Raw genomic sequence first — 20,119 nt, forward strand, 5'->3', positions numbered from 1 at the left:
AAGCCCATGACTATACAACCATACTAAACATGAAGTTGTGTTCCAGCATGGAAAAACACACATATTCAGAACAAAGTTTCTTGAGAATTCTCTACAATGATGTATGTCACACCAATTCAATTTCATGTCATATCACCAGGCCCGTTCCTCCCTTAAGGCAGCTAAAGCACAAGGCTACATAATTTTTTTTAAAAAAATAGGCCACATCTTAAATTTTGTATACAAGCTTTTTTCATTTATTTGAGTTGATATTAATAGCAAAACTGCATGATCGAGTTTCAATTTTCTAATGTTATAACTATCAAAATGACATTAAAAGAAAATTTAACTTACTTAACAAAAAAAAACAAAAAAAATTCTATGAAGGCCATATTTTTTTGAACTGCTTTAAGCCACATAATTGTTTGGGACGGCACTGCATATCACCTCCAGATTCTCTAGATTTACCACTGAACCCGGCAATTCGCATCTCCAACATTTCCTCATCGAGATCTTCTTCAACTTCTTCTGCAGCTTCCCAATCTCTAAAGGCAGCTTTCTCAACCCCGTGCAATCAGAAATATCCAGAAACCGCAAATTTCTGAGTTCGCTAGTCGTTTCAGGCAGCTCGCAGAGATTAAAACAAGAAGCCAGCCTCAACACTTCTAGTTTACTCAAGTTGTCTATATCATTTGGAAGTCTAGAAAGCTTGTAACAGTTCGTGACGCTCAGTTTCTTCAACGAAACAACTTGAGATACCCAATACGGCACCTCATCGAGGTCGTAGCAATAGTCTATCTCAATCTCCTGTAAGCTAGGAAGAGCTTTAGAGATATCGATATCTACACATTCATAGAAAACCTCATGGAAACTACACATAACAAAAGATATCTTCTGGAGACTGCCGAGTCGCAATTGGGGAAGGTCCAGCAAAGTAACTGAAGCTTTCTCCAATCTGATACGTTTCAGGTTTGGTAATGAGCCGAGACACGCGAAGTTTGTTATCTTTGCAAGGGAAACACCGTGGTTTGTGATGGTCAAAACCTTTAGCTTCTTCATTCCAGCAATGATGCTTGGTAATGCATAGTCTGATGAAGAAAGATTTAGTATTAAAGCCTCAACGTTGGGGCAATCCATTTCAACCCAACTCGATGAGAACAAATCATCTGTAACCAAAATAGAAAGACCAAACATAGTATGTAAGAAAGTCATACCTCTAGAAACAGTAGAGAAAGTGTTAAAGCTCTAAAAATTATTTGAATCTCTATGCACCAATAAGAAGTCAAATTCGTCTGGCAGGACGAAAGATGTTTTTTAAAGAGAAAAGGAATATAGTATTTTGGGTAGTATAAATGTAAGTTTAAGGGATTGTAAATATTAATTCACATAATCAATATACAAATTCTAAACGGGTATATGACTCGATCATATTTTGTTTTTCTTAACCTCTTTTTTTGCTTTTTTCAAAGTTAATGGGCGCTTGTTCACAACAGAAAGTCCAAGTTATATTGTTAGGAACAAAAAAAAAGAGGACCCTGAAAGATTACCTGTGGAGATAGACAAGAGACGAGCATTAATAGGCTGCCTTAGATTCGAATACCAGTCTGGAAATATGTTCTTTATGATCTTCAAATGGAGTCTTTTTGTTTCCAAGATTGATTCCAATCGGCTTTGATGGATAGCCAGCTCCCTCAGGACATCATGTTGAGTGACTAAGATCCCATTGTAGAATCCATCTTCCTGCTCATTTTTCCTGGTAAGTAGTACATAAACAAGTTCATCAAAGTGGTACATGGTATAAGAAGGTAGCAAAGAAACAATGTTGACATATAAATAAACTTATTCCTTAAATAAACATACCCGAGAGGAATAAGTTTAAGCAGGTTCTGGGAAGCAAGGTCATTGAGGTACTTCATGTACACAATACTACTACTACTACTAGTACCGTATAGTTCCACCCATAAGTCAATTATTACCGAAGCACATATCTTTTGGTCCTCAAGAAACGAGCCCATGTCCATGAAACACTCTTTAAGATGAGGTTTCAGGGCATCGAAGCTAGGCTGCAGACGTTCTAGAATTGTTTTCCCTTCAGACCAGCTTTCGACTTGGTCTTTCCATAAATGTAGACCTCGTCCTTTAAGGGAAACACCAACTACTTCAATCACAAGCGGGAGTCCATTGCAACGTTTCAACGTCTACAAAAAAGATGGATTAGTGTTTCCACAGACATGAGCTAGAATCAGAAACTAATACCTTTTGAAGAAGATCTTCAAACTCATATGGATTTGTGTGATGAGGCAGTGGCGATGCAAGCTGAATGAGAAGGTTCTTGGCATCTTGATGTGCCAAAGGTTTCAGATGATAAGTGGGACCAAAACTGGGAAACTCAAACTGAGAAGTGACCAAAATCTTATAATCTTGTAGGTTAATCTGAAACGTCTTAAGCAAGGATTCTGCTCCAGCAAACACATCATCAAACACCAGCAATATACCACCATTTCCTTTAAGTTCCTCTAGCAGTTTTCTTAAGCAGTTTGCTGCTTGAGAATCGTTGCTGAATGTAAGATCTTTGAAACCGTTGTGCAGAAGTAGATGCTGTACCATGACCCTCAAGTTAGGGGTTCTTGATGTAACCCAATAGAAGATATGTTTGAACACTCCTGCCAATGGAAACACTTTGAACAGCGTGTAAAAAAAAACACTTAACAAGTTATACCTAGGCCTTTGACTTTCGGATTTTGATTCGATTCCGGTTAGTTTTTTTTTCAATTTTGGTTTTTCGTTTTGATAGATATAGGAACTGTTCAGTTATTTATGAAATTTGGTTCGATTTCAACTCGGTTATTTTATCTTTCGACTCAGTTCAAGTAACAGTGTTAAGAACTGACTAATATCCGATAAATTTGGTTTCGGTTTTTCGAAGAAAATTAGATCTTTTTTTTTCAGTTTTCTCGAATCAAAGATCATGTAATTCAGATAAATTAATACATTCTGGATAAAACTATTTGGATAATTAACTCGGCCTTTTGGATAGTTAGATTTTAATATTTTGAATAAAAATATTTGGATAATTCGATATTTGGGTAGTTTGGTTTATAAATAATATTTATAAAATATTTGGTATTTTTAAAGTTAAAAATAATTAATATTTTAGGTTGATAAACTATATTTTAGATATTCGTATACTTATTTGATTTTCCGGTTAGTTTGGTATCAAAGATAGAACCATTCAGTTATTTTTGAACCTCAGTTTAGTTTTTCGGTTCGGTTTATATGCCTAGGCACTTATACCTTTGATTTCTTGGTCGTGGCAAAGCTGAGCAACGAGCGTGGTCTTGCCGCAACCGGTAGGAGCGCACACCACAAGACTACCCACGGAATCATCAAGGAGCTTCTTCTTAAGCTCCATCAAGGGGTAATCAAATCCAAGGAGATCCTTGTCAGGCAGGGGAACAGAACAAAGATCCGTATAAACAGGAACGCTGAAGCCATCAATTCTCTTACATAAACCACCATCGTCCAGGGTCCTGAACTGAAGAAACTGTAGCTTAGTCTGAGAGAACTTGAGCATATCATTAATGATTCGCTGAATCTCTCTTGTGAGGATAGGTTTCTGGAACCAAGAGACGCCTTCTATACAGGTGTTAACCACTTCACGAGCTCGAAAGAGAGTATCAACAAGTTCCTTGAGATCCCCATAGGCAAAGTCTAGTTTCCCTTGGAAAGATTCTATCTCTTCCGACAGAGGAATTAATCTCTCCAAAGTTGATGCGAGATCTTCGGACAAAGGTTTGAAGTCTGTGTAAACCTTAGCTGCGAAAATCAAAGTTTCCAGAAGGCTAGAGTTAAAGAGGAAACCTCTCCCAAACCAAACGCTCATTTTTGCTCTTTTTCTTTCTTTGACTGAACAAAAAACAAATAAAAAAAATTGTCGGTATAACATTTTAAAGAAGGGGAAAAGGAACTCTGTTAAAATCAAAAGCTTCCGCTTAATTGCTAAGGAATCTCCCTTGCCGCGCTCATACGTGCGAACGTATGCCTCTCTTAATTTTGGCCTACCGGCCCACTAACATGCTTTATACAACACGGAAAAACTTATTTTGTGTATCTGGATTCTAATTTATATGGTTAACTTCGGGTATTAATTAACAACTTCATCTTCTATCCACAATTCAACATTCTTAAGAGCACACTGCATACGACAACCCTCATAAATTTCAAAGACAGTTGAGAAAACCTCGGTAAATATATACATGTTTGCTATTTGTCTTTTTTTTCTTAGAATTATCTAAATGTATATATTATACATCCAAAGCTATAAATATTTTATTAAGGAGATGTTACTTACTGATATGCACTACACGACTTCCTTACAATGCTCATAAATGTATATACCTGAAACTAAATATATATAGTTTAACTAGTTAGTTATTATCAATGTTGTTTGAAAATATAATTTTGTAATTAATTTATTTTGTTATTATCATTTTAGGATAGAGAATAACAAAATAATTAAAACAAAATTTTGTAGAATATTATTATTTGCAGATCTGACTTGTGAGACGTTGAGTTGTCTTCTGAAACGATACATTCCTCATATTTTTCTTCCTCCATTGAGTTTTTCAACTTTTTGTTTCTAGTTCTGCTAATTGAAGAATGTCGGTCGCTATTACTTCCTTATTGTGGAAAACTTTATTATTTTTTACTTTCCAAATATATCAAACAAGCCATGGAAAACATAGTGAAGCACAAGATATTCTATGATTTTAGGAGAAGAGACAACAATAATAGAGATAACTCGAAAAATACTCTATTCGAGATTTTAAGTTTGAAATATATATATCTTATTTTTTAGTTTTTAAAAAATGTTTTGTATTTAAGCCAAATAATATGTTGAATAAGGTAATGTTATGATTGAAAATAATTCTAAAATGAATTTTTGGTTCATTGATTGTATGTTTTGTATTATTATTTAGAGGGAGAAATAAATATTTGGTAAAAAATATGTAGAAATTAGGAAAACATTAGCAAAATTTAATAAAAAGGAATAAAATGATGACGAGAAAAACAAGAAGAGCCCAAAAAAGATGCATAATATGTGTTGGAGAAGTTGATGTGATAATTACATATAATATTTCATAAGCATTTGTTATTACTAAATATTCATCAGTTATTTTTACATCAAATTTATGAAAATTTTACGACTAACTTTCAAACTATCTGAAGTAAAAATTTATATTTTTTAATGTTTCTAATTATTAATCAAAATTTTGACATTGTATATATAATGTATATTTTAATACAATATTTATATCTACAAATTCGCGGGCAACCATCTAATAGATATTACATCCTAAAGGTGTTCATGGAAATTTAGTATAATTCATTTCAACTTGTCACTGTTTGTCATGTCTATTAATCTTCTTATTGCAAATGAAAATTTAGTATAATGAGTTTAATAAAATATTGTTTAGGTATAAGATTTAATAAGATATTATGTAGAGGTTAATAATATTATATCCAAAATAAATAATTTTATTGTTATTGAGTTTGTTAGTTTAAAATTTGAGAAAATTATGAAAACCAAAATATATTACAATAATTTTAAATATTCAGATTAGAAAATTTAGTCAGTTTACATATATAAGAGTGTCGTTTTAAAAAAAAAATGTAGTTTTCAAATTAAAATATCATGTATATGTATTTTTCAAAATTTCTCCAATAAATATGAAACCACCTGGTTATGTTGGTACCGACTAGGAGCATGACTGGTGTAGCCGTAGTGGTTGCGGTTGCGGAAGTTTGTGAATGCGGGTGGTTGCGGTTTTAAGAGATTTGAACGACTGATTATGTGGTTAGAAATTAGTGTATTTGCGGGATACTTATGACTGGTTAAGCATCAAATACAATGGTTGTTAAATAATAAATTAACTATATTTACATTTTATATACTTATAAAAATATTAAACATCATAATATTATAATAAATGTAAAAATTATATTTATAAAATTATATTTATAAAATTTATAATAAAAATTAGAATATAATAGATATATTTTAGCATTTCTATTATTTCAATTTTTTTTTTGTATTTATATTGTTTTTTAAAAAATCATCTTCCTGCAAACACTAGCTAGAGCCAGTTTTTGAATTTAAGAGATTTAGAACGGTTTGACACGGTTTAGAACGGTTTGAGTTATTGTTGCAAAATGCCAACAACCGCTACCTACTACAGAAGCTGTGTTGCGTTTGCGAGTGGTAGCAGGAAAATACCCTTGGTAAAAACCTTGGTCAAAGGGCAAGAACAATGGGTCAACAAAATATGATTCGGCAAGTGCTAAATCGTCTGGGTAATGCAAGGAGATCCATATATAGACACGACACCTTGTTCTATCATGGAACCTCTCAAATTCAGTACTAGTTTCTTGAGAACTACTGAGTTCTCTATAATGTACTTCACATGACACTCGACATAAATATGCTTAAGCCAATTTTATGATACATTTTTAATCTAATTCCATCAAAAGCACATAACTATAGACCAATTTTTAAGTCCATCAACATATATAATTATATTTCTCTCTGCCATTGTCTGGTCGTGAAGTAGTGACTATGACAAACAACAAACTAAATCTTTCATATTATCAAGCGGAGTCATGAAAGCACATATTTTGATGTTTCAGATGCTGTGACTTTACATTGTCATATTTCGTAATTATTTTCCCAAGATTGGAAAAATAATCAAAGTGAAACATCGGCAATTTTAGAGGTGTTTAGATTGTTCGGAATTTAAACTAATTTGAGACCGATACTAGTTTTGAGTGAATTTGCTATATTAATTTTGGTTTGGGATTGGTTTTCAATAACATTGTACAATAAAACTCTATAAATTAATGATTTTAGATGATTTCATATAAATGAGGCCGGTTTAAAATATGACACAAATCAATAAAATAATAAAATGATATTTTTTAGAAAATCTCATGTAAATATATAATACCATTAAATTTTAATTAATAATTCCTATATCTAGTACAGTTTATAAGAATGCAAATAATACATTGTATTGTCTGTTTTATATTCATAATGAAATTTACTTCTATGTTTTCTAAGTTTCATAATATTTTGATAGTATTTAATAAAATTATATCTAAAATACATTTAAATTGTATGCTACATATCTCATATACATAAATAAATATAATAAAATGATATGAAAAGTTGAATTTATAATTTCAATGAATATATAAACATTGGAATCAACTATTTTTGTTTGATAATTTTTTTTATTCTAAACTATAGAAATATAAAAAAGGAAACTTCTTATAAATTAATCTCTATAAATTGAGAAAATATTATAATCCCAACATTATTAGTTATAGATTTTTTAGGTGTGTAGAAGTATAAAATATTATATAAGTAGATTTGTGTTAGTCAAATTAATCTAATATACAGCAAGAAATAATAATAGCTTTACTAAATGTGGAATAGTTATAATACTACATTGCTGATCAAGATCAAAATCGGAACCAATTTAATTTCCGTTGATCAATATATAAAGAGTCAAATCTAACAATATGTTTCAAATAATAAAGGTTATACAGCTATAAATAGGGATTGTTAATAGTGATTAGAGGTATCAAAAAGAGACAAGCATAGATAGATACACACAAGACCAAAAAACAAAAGATGGAAAAGAAGTGTATGTGCATGTTGATGATTATGATCATTGCATTGACGATGATACCATTACCAGCGATGAGTGAAACATATGAAGCTTGTTATGATAGTTGTGTTTCCTCGTGCCAAATGTTTTCTCTCGACGTTAAGATCAAATGCATTCATGATTGTGTTAGTTCCAAATGTCATAAAGCATATGTAATCCCCCAGTATGTATAATTCATGTATCATTGTATATATGTAATGATGTGTATGTATGTAGTATGTTGACATGTTTTTATTGGTGGCAATGGATGTGCAGGATGGCGGCTAAAGATATATTTTAAGAAATTCATACATAGAGAGGTATGTTATTAAACACACATGATATTTTTAGTTTACTATGTTTTTTTAATTATATGATTTTGAATAATAAAATTTCATCGTCATCTTCAGAATTCAACCGTTCTCAAAACATATTTTGGTCAACTTCTCAAAACATTTTATATTACACCTTTTAATTATTTTCTCATCTCGTAGATCTTAATTGTTTGAGCTGAGTCTAGATTTAGATATGGGCTTGTCCCACCCATATGCACCCAGTTTAAAGAATATAAAGACTAAAAATGTGGAAAACTATTTTATTTTTATGTGATTTTGAGAATCTAACACTACTAAAAGCAAAATAAGAAGAGCATACAGGCTATCCACGTCGGATTTTTTATTTGGCCAATCAGGTTCTTTTTTTTTTACACGTCAGACTCGGGTTTGCCTTTTGCCCGAAGTCGAGTAAGAGATTTCGTGGGCTTCTGATTTCTCTTTGGGCTTTAAGTTTGATTCGGGCTTCTTTGTGTTTTTTGTGTATCGCGAGGAGAATCATTTAGGTGAGCCGACATCTAAACGAGAAGCTTCTCCTCACCATTACCGCTTCGTGTTCTTCGATCAAAAAGAGAACCGTAGATTCCATCGATTCAATCCTAAGCTATCAATAGTTCCGTTTCGATCAATCAATACCCCTTCATTATGATTTCTTTTCACCTCCCTCTTTTCCTCCTCTTATATAATTGATCTTCCTTCTCCGTAGAATGCAAAACCCTAGAAAAACTCAGATCTCAAGATATGGCGATGAAACGAAATGGAAAGTCTCCTGCGTCTTCCGAGTCTGACGAATCAGTGATGTTCTTCAGAGATGTCTCTCTCGGTCCCCATGAAACCCGGTTGCGATTCCGACTCATCCATTTCTGGGAGGCTCAGAACCCGGTGAAGAAGACCCTTATTGGTCTGGAAATGCTTCTCATCGACGAGCAGGTACGTCAATTCTATAAATAGTTCCTAGACCTTGAGATCGATGTGTGTTAGGGTGCATTAGTTATGTTTGATTAGTTAATTAAATTTTTAACAGTGATTTTGCCGGTTCTTTAAACTTGGAAGGTGAATCTAGGGTTAATTAGTTATGATAAAAAAACTTTAAAATTTGGTTTTGACGTTTTCCTGGTATTTTTTTTGTTTAAATCTTGAGGTTTGTTTCACGTTTTTAGTTTTGTTATTCTTTCCCGACTATATTAATTGTTACTGGACCGTGCGATCCGTGTCTGCGTTCATTAGTAATGTTAGAACGGAGTTAATTTAACTTTGAGCTATGCTTTCACGTTTCTTTAAACGTTAATAAGAATTTGTAGTTTGATTTTGTCATTTGTTTATATGGGTGTTTAGTTAGTTAATAAAAATTTTTAACAGTGATTTTGCCGGTTCTTTAAACTTGGAAGGTGAATCTAGGGTTAATTAGTTAGGATTAAAAAACTTTAAAATTTGGTTTTGGCGTTTTCCTGGTATTGTATTTGTTTAAATCTTGAGGTTTGTTTCACGTTTTTAGTTTTGTTATTCTTTCCCGACTATATTAATTGTTACTGGACCGTGCGATTCGTGTCTGCGTTCATTAGTAATGTTAGAATGAAGTTAATTTAACTTTGAGCTATGCTTTCACGTTTCTTTAAACGTTAATAAGAATTTGTAGTTTGATTTTGTCATTTGTTTATATGGTTGTTTAGTTAGTTATTAAGGTTTGGGATCGTATTTGTTTAAATCCGAGGTTTGATTCTGATTTTGTGTTTTTCTTATTATTTTTCCGACAATAGGGAACTGTCATTCAAGGATTCATCCCACCAGGTCGTATTAAGAAATACCTGCCTGAGATGAAGCGAGGTTCAGTTTACGAACTCATCAACTTCTACGGATCGAAGAACAAACCGATGTATCGGGTTGCTGATCATATCGCAACCGTGTCCTTCGCATGGAACTCTGAGTTGTCGGTTCTTCACGACATTCCAATCCCTTTTGATGAAGACCGTTTCAGGATGCATTCGTATGAGGATTTTGAGGCCAACTGTGATCTCAAAGGTGACCTCTACGGTAAGAATTCTAATTTTACTATATTTATATTTTGATGTTGTTTTGGCCTATCTTCCTGTTTGATAAAGAATTGTAGAATTTTGTTCAGTTATGTGATTAGTTCAAGTGTTTCTTTTTTTTTAAATGATTAGACATCTGAGTTATGTTCTTGATGATAAATGTTATAGATGTTCTTGGCCACATGAAGCTGGTTGATGGACAGGCTCTTACCGAGCGTCCCACCATTGATGAAGCGAAGCTCGCTACCACTCGGCACATTATGGTTCACGTGCAATCACATGAGTAAGTGTGTTCTTCTTTTTTTGATAAACCATATCTCTTTAGTTCATAAGGTTCTTAAGTCCCTAAGATATTATTTTCCAGAGGACCTGTTATGAAGCTTTACCTCTGGGACCAGGCAGCAACGGACTTCTGCAAGAAGTTTAAGTCCTATGAAAACACTCCCACAGTTCTTTTGGTCACAGCTGTTAACACTAAACGTCTCGGAGGTACTTATTTATCCCTTTGGTTTCGCGTTTGACTGATTAAACATTCTACAAACGTTTTGTTCTTTAAAATCGCCTTCTAACTTTACACTCTTATCATCTTTAATCCTTCTTCCGTCATTTTACAGGTAACCTGGCACTGAGTTCTATGTCTCCCACACGGGTTTTCATGGACTATGATGTGCAACCAACAATTGATTACTTCGCGTGGTATGTAACACTGTCTATATAAGTTTATGTTGAGCACACATTTATTCAAATTGAAGTTATTGACTGAATTTATGATTTCTATTAATTGTTAGGCTCTCCTCGAACCCAGAGATTGCTAAGCAGGTTAGTGCAGAGGTGGTCACTAAGCGGGAGACGATGACCATATCTGACATCTTCTCCTACATGACTCTGGAATCTGCAAAGGTAAATACAAAGCTAAATGTTACATGCAATTTTTAAACGCTTCTATGTTTATATCAAATGCTTTTGAACTGTTGCAGGATGCCTTTTTTGAGTGCACTGCCACGATTGATGATGTGGTTCATGGATCTGCTTGGTACTATATTGCATGCACTGGGTGTCATAGTAAGGCTACCAAAGGCGCAAATTCATTGATTTGCACGAACCCAAGATGTGTGAAGGATACCACAGCTGGAGTTGCACAGTAAGTTCATTGGCATCGATAATCAATTACACTCTCTCTTATATAGTTTTTGGATTATTGACTTCTAAAACTTACATAACAGGTACCGTGCAAAGATTTCGGTCTATGACAGCAGTGAACAAGGTTTCTTTGTCCTGCTTGGTGATGCTGGTTTTCAGTTGACTGGGAGGCATGCATCTGAGTTGGTCAGCAGCTACTTTGAGGTATATATCTATCAGTTTATACTCTCAAATGATTGAAACTCACATTACTGTTTTTGAATGCAAGGCCAATAAAGACAAAGGTCCTGACCATGAAGTGCCTGTCCCGGAAGCTCTGATCAGCATAGTCGGACAGACCCATAAGTTCTGTGTAAAAGTTACAGACCACAACTTCTCTGGCAACACCCGAGCAATCACTGTGACCAAGATCCTCCCTCCGGAGACATCATCACCCACAAAAGGCTCCGTTGATAACGCTATTGCTGCAACATCCATGGAAGCAGTGCAGACTGGAAGTGAAGTGTGTGGGCCTTCAAAAAGCCGTGGAGATTCTGCAGATGAAGAGAGTAAGAGAACGTTTGACAGTGTTGATCCAGAGAAAGTCAAACGGGCAAGGTGTGAGAAATAATGATTCAGTTCGATAATTCTTAAGTCTTTGCATTGAACTTCAAGTACTATGTTGGTTTTTGCAAGTTTGCTTCAGTTTGGTACTATTTTGGTTTTTAACAACACTTTGCTTTGTTTCTTTTCATTTCAAACTTTGGATTTTAATCGATTAAACTATCCTTCCTATATAGTTTACTCAGATCAATTGTTTTCATGTTTAAATTCCTTTATATACACCAACTGATTTGGCCTCATCAATATCTTGCTAGACTTATTTATTTCCATAATCCATACACAATTTGAACTCCACGTAGCCATCACACACGCATATCACACAGCATGAAGATTTTAGAATATTTTACATTTATGAAATTTCTTAAAATCCCATATTCCTTATGATCCTATATTTATGTTAAAACCAAGCTAAATAGGAAAGTAATAAATTCTCCTTAAGAAAGTTTGCTTCGGACATTATAATCCCATATTACTTATGATCCTTAGGAAGGAAAAAAGACAGAAAATCAAACTCTCCCAATTATTCACTTGCGTTAGAAAGAAGGAGACTCGAGAAAGACAAAGACCTCATCTGTTTCTTCTACACTTCCAAGCAATATTCGTCTGGAACAAGTTGGTGGTGCGGATCTCTGTTTTACCGGTATGGATAGCCTCCCCAATAATCAGCCCATTGAAGTGTCAGGTAAATACCAAATCCCTGCATGATTCTCTTAAACAAAAGAAAATTAGAAGCATCCCGTAGCGTTTATAATTATTTTTTACCAATGAGTATGAATATCCAAACTATATTTAACCACAAGTTGGTTTGGATGGCAGTTCTACTCATTCGGCATAGAAAGTTGCAAAGCAACATTATAATTCAAATTTTTTATATAAGAACTATCCAGAACGTTTTATAAGACTAAATAAATAATACAATGTCATCCTTATAATTTTTTACGTTTTTTACTACGTTGGAATTATTCCTTATGAATAGAAGGGATGATTCTATAGTCAATGATATATAGTGGCTATGTAAATCACGTTTTGTAAAAAACCAGTATATTGTATGCTAAGTTGCTTCGTCTATACAGACAAGCTTTAATTATATATATACTTAAATATCACGAATGTTAATTTCAATTTTTCACGAAAATAGTATATATATTAGTTTCCCAGTCTTCACAGCGATATGTCTCGAGTTTTTTTTTAGTTTGAGTTTTAAGGACTTGAAAGTTATATATATATATATATATATTTAACTTACATCAAAAGTAATATACAAATACTGTGTTTCAGTGCCGTGCGAAGGTTTTTGGAGGCCCGAGGCGAGTTAAATAAATTTTACATGATTTTTTTTTTTGAAAATATTTTTATTTAAATTCGAATTATATAAAGTTTTTTTTTTTGAAAAAACATATATATATATATATATAACACTAAAAAGTTTTGATATATTACCTTAACATTTTCTAAATTTTTATAAACTAAAAACCAAACTATAAATTTTTAGCGTTTTGGATTGAAATGTTGGTCGCTGTTAAAAATTTTAATATTAGCATTTAAATTAAATACAATAAACTATATATTCAAAATATTATAAATTTTTAATCAAATTCTATAAATATATAAAATAAATTTAACTCATAATATATACAAAGAAGACAAATATGGATCAAATATTTATAGTTAATTTGAAATAGAATCTTTATAGTTTTATATAAAATATTGTAAAATTGATCACAAATTAGTTATTTTAAACACAAGTCAAATTTAGAATCAAATAATAATAAAAATCTAACTAAAAAAATACATTAAATATCAAGTAATTTTTTTTTTTTGTAATTAGGGGCCCTAAATATTTTACAAAATTTGGGGGCCGTAGGCGAATGCCTTTTTAAATCCATGTGTGTAATAAATATAGTTAGAAATTCATGTACCTTATTACAATTTTTAAATCGAATGTTTTTTAGTGACATCTTCAATGCAACACATTCCCCAAAGAATCCACGAACTTCAAGAAGGGGTTTCAGTGCGTCCTATCATAGTATGTATAAGAAATGTTTGGGACATCAAAAAACACCAAATAGATAATACTCGAACTTCCATCGGCTTCCTGTGCTACGACCACCACGTAAGCCTTTTCTAAACTTCTATATATATATATATATATATATATGTTTTCCAATCCACCATATTTGATTTAAATAACTCACTGCTTACTTAATTGGATTGGCACACCAAAATTTGATCACACCCAGGGACAACTATTAGAAGGTCGGGTCACCGGAGACATTCAGCCAGATGATCCAAAAAACTTAACCGAAGGAGATACATATGAGTTCTCGAGATTTTCTGTCATACATAATTCCCGACAACGGAAACTCACCCAACTGCCTTACAATATTCAGATCAACCAAAAGACAATAGCATTGAATGTTACACTCGATTGTCCGATATTTCCAGTTCACAGTTTATCTCCTCAGAAATACAGAAATCTATTGCGGTTGGCCATTTTGCCCACACACTTACCAGGTAAATATGTCATCCCAGTATTAATTAAACAAATATGTATATTTATTCTAAAATAAATGTGCAGATGTCGTCGGACAGATAGTCATAATACAAAAAATAAAACCTCACCACCCGGAACTCAATATTGATGCCACGATTGGCCTACGGCTGAACAGGTTAGTTTAACACAATAGTTAACAACAGAATAATTATTATCTTCATACCACATCTCTATCTCAGGTCAACGATCGTCAAACTCATATTGTGCGACAAGCAAGCAGCAGATTTTAGCATCCTATAAAGTAAGAAAGATAGAAAATTTAAAGTTATGATCGTCACAAGCTTAATTCCTAAACTAATCCAAGGTAAATAATTCTATATAACACATCAAAAAATCATACATATATAATTTTTTTATTTAACAGCATAAGAATAATATCCAATATTTTGCAGGCAAACTTATACTCCGTTCAACACCAGCAACAATTTTCTACTTCAACAAATCAATTGATTACATAAAGCATTTCAAAAGGCGAATAAGGGATTACGCAAAAACATGCAGCACGGAGTGACCCTATTTCATGCATCATTCGGATTATTATTCTCTCTCTCACAAATTTGATACCTAGATTTATTTTCATATAAAATTGTTTTATGATTCCTTTCCTTTAAAACCCTACTTCTATATAATACTTAAAAAAGGCGATGTCTAGATGTGATTGAGCAAGAAGAAAGAATAATAGATGATGAAATTTCAAATAGATTTTAAAGACCTTTAATTTATGTAATATTACAAAACTCCAAATTCGTTTATTACAATAAAAATTTTACCAACATATATATTAAAATAATATTCTGAAACGATATTCAACTGTAAGTTTTCAACAATTACACGTTTAAAAAATATTATTAAGTATGCTTCGTTTTTTGAAAATTGGGTGTTTATATATTAAATAGGTTATTGGAATACTTTTTCTTTTGCTGAATTTATTCGAAATAAGACTCCGACCTTTTGAAATAAGAGAATTTATGTTATATACATAAATTCAGGACAAAACTCTAAAATTTATGTTAACGATTATCGAGGATCAGGTGCTAACAACCGTCACACTCCAAGATCATATTGCCCTGATTGCTAATTTATTATAATGTAGAGCACCTACAAAAATTGTACTAATAATCACTATTTTATATGCTATGTATCAAGATTTAACATGATGGAATCTTAATCTAAAAGGCTATGCGAAGATATCAAATATTATTTTAAGACTCCAACTTTATGAAACCCATGTCTAGAAAGGTCACTTTTTCGGGTTATGTAATTAAACGATTTCGCAATTAACTTTAGCTAACGTTATGTCATCCACTGAGCTACTGTTGTTTTAGTTTTATTTGGTGGAGATTGGAGTGGAGGACACAACAACCACCTCAACACTTATTGCGTCCATACAATCAACACCAAAATTTAATATGATATTTTGGTTCAACATTTTCACAAACAAATAACCCGGGCGTAGCCCGGGAACGGACCTAGTTTTCTTATAAACGTACAATACCCATGGTTTCTACTAAGAAAAAGATTAACTGATATTCGACACATATAATTTGTAAATGATGAACGATAAAATTCAAATTATAATTGTTCATTTTTTCCTCTAGCAAAGACATAATTACTGGAAAAATATATTAAGATACGCCTTTGGACATAAAACTATAAATATGATTCTGTAATTCAGATCTTTACATTTGTATAAGAATTCACGATCCTTTTTTTTGGAAAAAACATTCCAGATAGAAATTTTTTAAACAATAAAAATAATGTTCGTCATTTCTCAGTAACTATAATAAATAAACATAATTAAATTGATACATCAACAAGAAAAATCTTACTTATATATAACTGAATTCTAATTTATATGGTTAACTTCGGGAAACAACATCATCTTTTTATCCTAATTCAACATATTAGAGAACACACTACATATGATGTCAAAAAAAATGAAGAACACAATACATATACGGCAACTCTCAGAAATATCAAAGGCAGCCAAGAAAAACGCTAGATGTGTTTACAAGTTTGCTATAAGTCTTTTTCCTACAATGGTCTAAATGTATTGTGTTATACGACCAAAGCTACGAAAATTTGGCTAAAAGGTCTGGTCGATAAAGAGATGTTACGTGTACTACACGAGGTTTTTACAATGCTCTTCCCCAGTGTATTATTCCATTTTCTACTCCAAAATAAAGTAACTTCAAAATAAAGTTGAGTTTTGCTCCAATGTATTATTTCATTTCCTACTCTAAAATATAATTTTTTAATATATTATGTTTTGTATTATTAAAAAATTAGTAATATCATCTTTCATTTATACTATTTGCAAAATAGTCCATTTTCATATGTATGATCTTTTATGTTTAATATTATATATCTTTTGTATGGTGCTTATCTTTTATTTTTTATATGTATGGTCTTTTATGTTTTATATTATATATATTTTGTTGCATAAAATAGTTCATTAGATGGATATTTATATAATTAAGAAATATTAACAGTAATTTTTATAATATATAGTAAAATAATATTTATATATTTATTTATAATAATATTTTATTAAAAACGAAAATATTTAAATATGGAGGACCATTTTATAAATAAAAAAGTTCAACTCCATTTTGGTGTAATGAGTTACTTCATATTTGGAGTAATCATATCTATTACTCCATTTTGGAGTGGGTTTTGGAGTGGGATTGGAGATGATTTTACTGCAAAATGGAGTTTGGAGTGGATTTTATAGTAAAGTTGAAGATGCCCTAAAATGTATATACCTGAAACCAAATATATACTCTTTCCGTTTCTAAATAAAGTTTTTTTTTTAGAATATTCACGCATGTTAAGAATATACTTCATTTGTATCATTTTAATTGATGTTTAAGGTTTTTTCATAAAGATTAAGAAAATACAAATTTTTATATAGTTTATCTTAGTTACGTATTAAATAAAAATAGTTCAACCAATAAGAAAAAAAACATAATATTTTGTAATTGGTCACAAATTTTAAATGACATTAAATTTTATCTAGAATAGTGATAACATCACTTATTATGAAACAAAATAAAAATCCTTAAACACCACTTAAAGTGATATGAAGGGAGCAATGAATGTTTACAATTAAATTTATCGTTTACTTTATTATACATTTCTCAATAATTATCAATCAATAATATTTAACCAATTTAAATATTTTCAATTAATGTTTCTTAAAAATATACTCCCTCAATTCCACAAAGATAGATTTTTTAGTGTTTTCACACATATTAAGAAAACACATTAAACTACCATAATAAATATATTGTTTTCTGTAATTTTAATTTTCAATAACTTTTAACCAATAGTAATTCAATAAAATCAACTAATTTTCTTGAAGTTTACAATTTTTTTCATAGAAAACACAAAAAATACATCTTTGTGAAACAAACTTTTTTTTTTCTAAAAAGTCGATCTTAATGGAACGGAGGGAGTACAACTTAACAATATTAACTATTAAAAATATCTTAAAATTCTAGAAAATCTATTATTTTGGAACAAAAAATAAATCAAGAAAATCCTACTGTCTTAAAAGTATACAACTTATCAATAGTTACTTATGAATAAAGTTGTTTGAAAACATTATCCTGTAGCTAATTTGTTTTCATTGGTATCGTTTTTTTTTGTCGACCATTTAATTTATATTCATTTTTTTTTTTGATAACTGAGTGTCCTGGCTCTACCGTGGTGTTCCAGACTAGAAACCGAAGCGAGCAAGGACGCTGCTCGGACGTCACCATGTGGCTCACCATTAACGGTCTTTTTGGTCTTGGACGTTGGGGGTCCGCATGTAAATTTTTCAGTGGCCGGGTTTCAAATCTAGGTGGCGGAACTAACAGCCGTGAACTTTTTAGAAACCCTGGTTTTAATTATTAATTTATATTCATAATAATATAAAAGTTTTATACAAGATTCCAGTTAACCACATAGCTTAAGTTTTTCATTCTACCTTCTCTAGCTCTAAGTTATCAGGACTTTTTGAAAGCGGAAGCTAGCTTTTCTTCCATTGGTAAGATTACCAGTGTCTTCCATGTATGTTGGGCATGACAAACTCATTGGTTTTCTTTTTTTAATCATAAGAAGCTCTTTGTATTGTGGAAGTTGTTTGTAGAGCTAGAGCTGAGTCACTGACGATAGGAATTTCAAGGCTCCTAATCAAATGTTGTAGTATAAAGGATGTCAAACCAGTTCTAAGTGATTCTAAAGCAAAGGGAATGCAAGACCATGCTTAATCTAAGTGCTACCAGTTTTTGAGATGTTTTTAAACTAGATTACTACCTAAAATGCAATAAAAGACAAAGCTTTCTTTCTTATAAGAAGGGAGAACTCATGGGCTATGGGAATCGATCTTGGGTGATCAGGATTCAACCTAAAGGTGTCAACTTTGAACCAATCTATATCTACCTTAGGCCTAGACACAATCCTAAACAAACTCTATCCCTAGATGAATGCTCATTTACCTAGATAACTCAAGCATCAAATCCCTTTGGTTGAATGTTATCTAAGTAATCATTAATCTCAAGTCTACTAGCCATCTTAACACCTTTAACAACAAATCCCTTTGGTAAAGGATGTTAAAAGCTTAGGAGAGTTGGTTCAGGCATTTCATCAAACACCTTCCGGGTATGAAATGCCTAGAGCTCAACTTTAGAGAGGCCAACTCTAAAGTTGCATTAAAAGCCCTCTACTAGCAAGGAATAAGATTGATCTACACCTAAACACCTTAGATCTAGCTTAATCACCCTTAATCTCCCTAACCCATGAATCCAAAAATGACTACTCACTACTCTCCATGATGAGCCCAAGAATCAAAGATGATTTGGTGCTAATCATGATTAGTGATCAAGATAATCAAGCAATCACAAGAGAAAGATGATCAAGATAGGATCTTTCACTAAAAGTTCTTTTGTGATTAGATAGAAAACAAGATAAGATCCTACAATTAGGTTTAGAGAGTATTTATGTGACTTCTAAAACCTAATGGGCTTAATTAATCACTTCAAAAGCCCAAATAAAACATAAGTTTTCGACATAAGATAAAACGCGGCGCGGGTGCACTAGGTCGCTCCCATAGGTCGCTCCGAAAACACATGCTTCACCTCTCCAAAACGCGCGCGGGTTGATGACGTCGCTCCAGAGGTCGCTCTGCATCCGGCGCGGGTGAGTGACGTCGCTGCCATAGGTCGCTCCGCATAATGAAAGTCGTCGACAAGAAGTTGGGCTTGGAGCGGGTGTATCACCTCGGTGCAAGACGTCGCGCCAGCCTTCGATTCTTCTGGAGCGGGTGTCGCACGTCGCTCCCGTACCCCGCTCTGGTGCTTTGCTCGCCTAAACAGCATTTTCCACTCCCTTTTTGATCCCAAATGCTTCCAAGTACCTCTAATATCTCCAATGGAGAATGCTTGGCTTTGTGTAATAGGCTTCTTCATCACCTCCTTGATGTCAAAGTGAAGAATGTTTCCCTTTCCAAGGTGAAGATCAATCTTCCCTTCCTTAACATTCACAACTGCTCCTGCTGTAGCCAAGAAAGGTCTCCCCAATATCAAAGGATCTGTTGGTTCTTCATCCATCTCCAACACCACAAAGTCTGTAGGAATCTCACAATTTCCAACCATAACAGGGAGATCTTCTAGGATACCAATGGGAATCTTCACTGAGCGATCAGCTAGCACAAGAGAGAGTCTACATTTCTTGTATTGGGTAAAGCCAAGCCTTTTAGCAATGGAGAGAGGCATAAGACTCACACTT

The 20,119-nt window shown here is 32.5% G+C and overlaps 2 protein-coding genes across 2 annotated transcripts; one reads left to right on the forward strand and one right to left on the reverse strand.

Moving 5' to 3' along the window:
- Window positions 1-271: 271 nt before the first annotated feature.
- Window positions 272-3,889, reverse strand: LOC111206097 (probable disease resistance protein At5g66900). The gene is made up of 5 exons (XM_022702439.2): window positions 3,274-3,889; window positions 2,236-2,642; window positions 1,840-2,177; window positions 1,527-1,732; window positions 272-1,145 (listed from the first exon to the last, which is right to left on the reverse strand). Exons 1-5 carry the CDS (start codon window positions 3,860-3,862, stop codon window positions 388-390), a joined length of 2,298 nt encoding a protein of 765 aa, XP_022558160.2. The 5' UTR covers window positions 3,863-3,889; the 3' UTR covers window positions 272-387.
- A 2,947-nt stretch (window positions 3,890-6,836) lies between these two features.
- Window positions 6,837-12,032, forward strand: LOC106374071. Its single transcript, XM_048773389.1, has 9 exons — window positions 6,837-8,950; window positions 9,778-10,051; window positions 10,219-10,333; window positions 10,415-10,539; window positions 10,665-10,746; window positions 10,839-10,950; window positions 11,028-11,191; window positions 11,274-11,394; window positions 11,459-12,032. Exons 1-9 carry the CDS (start codon window positions 8,762-8,764, stop codon window positions 11,798-11,800), a joined length of 1,524 nt encoding a protein of 507 aa, XP_048629346.1. The 5' UTR covers window positions 6,837-8,761; the 3' UTR covers window positions 11,801-12,032.
- Window positions 12,033-20,119: the final 8,087 nt, after the last annotated feature.

The sequence above is a fragment of the Brassica napus genome, unplaced genomic scaffold, assembly GCF_020379485.1.
Source record: "Brassica napus cultivar Da-Ae unplaced genomic scaffold, Da-Ae ScsIHWf_2397;HRSCAF=3098, whole genome shotgun sequence".
NCBI classification, from domain to species: domain Eukaryota; kingdom Viridiplantae; phylum Streptophyta; class Magnoliopsida; order Brassicales; family Brassicaceae; genus Brassica; species Brassica napus.

Coding starts and splice junctions, on each gene's coding strand:
- LOC111206097 (XM_022702439.2), bottom strand. CDS start 3,862: ATGAGCGTTTGGTTTGGGAGAGGTTTCCTCTTTAACTCTAGCCTTCTG. Junction 2,643..3,273: donor CCACGACCAAGAAATCAAAG/GTATAAGTGCCT, acceptor TTCCATTGGCAG/GAGTGTTCAAACATATCTTC. Junction 2,178..2,235: donor TTGAAGATCTTCTTCAAAAG/GTATTAGTTTCT, acceptor TCTTTTTTGTAG/ACGTTGAAACGTTGCAATGG.
- LOC106374071 (XM_048773389.1), top strand. CDS start 8,762: ATGGCGATGAAACGAAATGGAAAGTCTCCTGCGTCTTCCGAGTCTGAC. Junction 11,192..11,273: donor ACCACAGCTGGAGTTGCACA/GTAAGTTCATTG, acceptor CTTACATAACAG/GTACCGTGCAAAGATTTCGG. Junction 11,395..11,458: donor TGGTCAGCAGCTACTTTGAG/GTATATATCTAT, acceptor TTTGAATGCAAG/GCCAATAAAGACAAAGGTCC.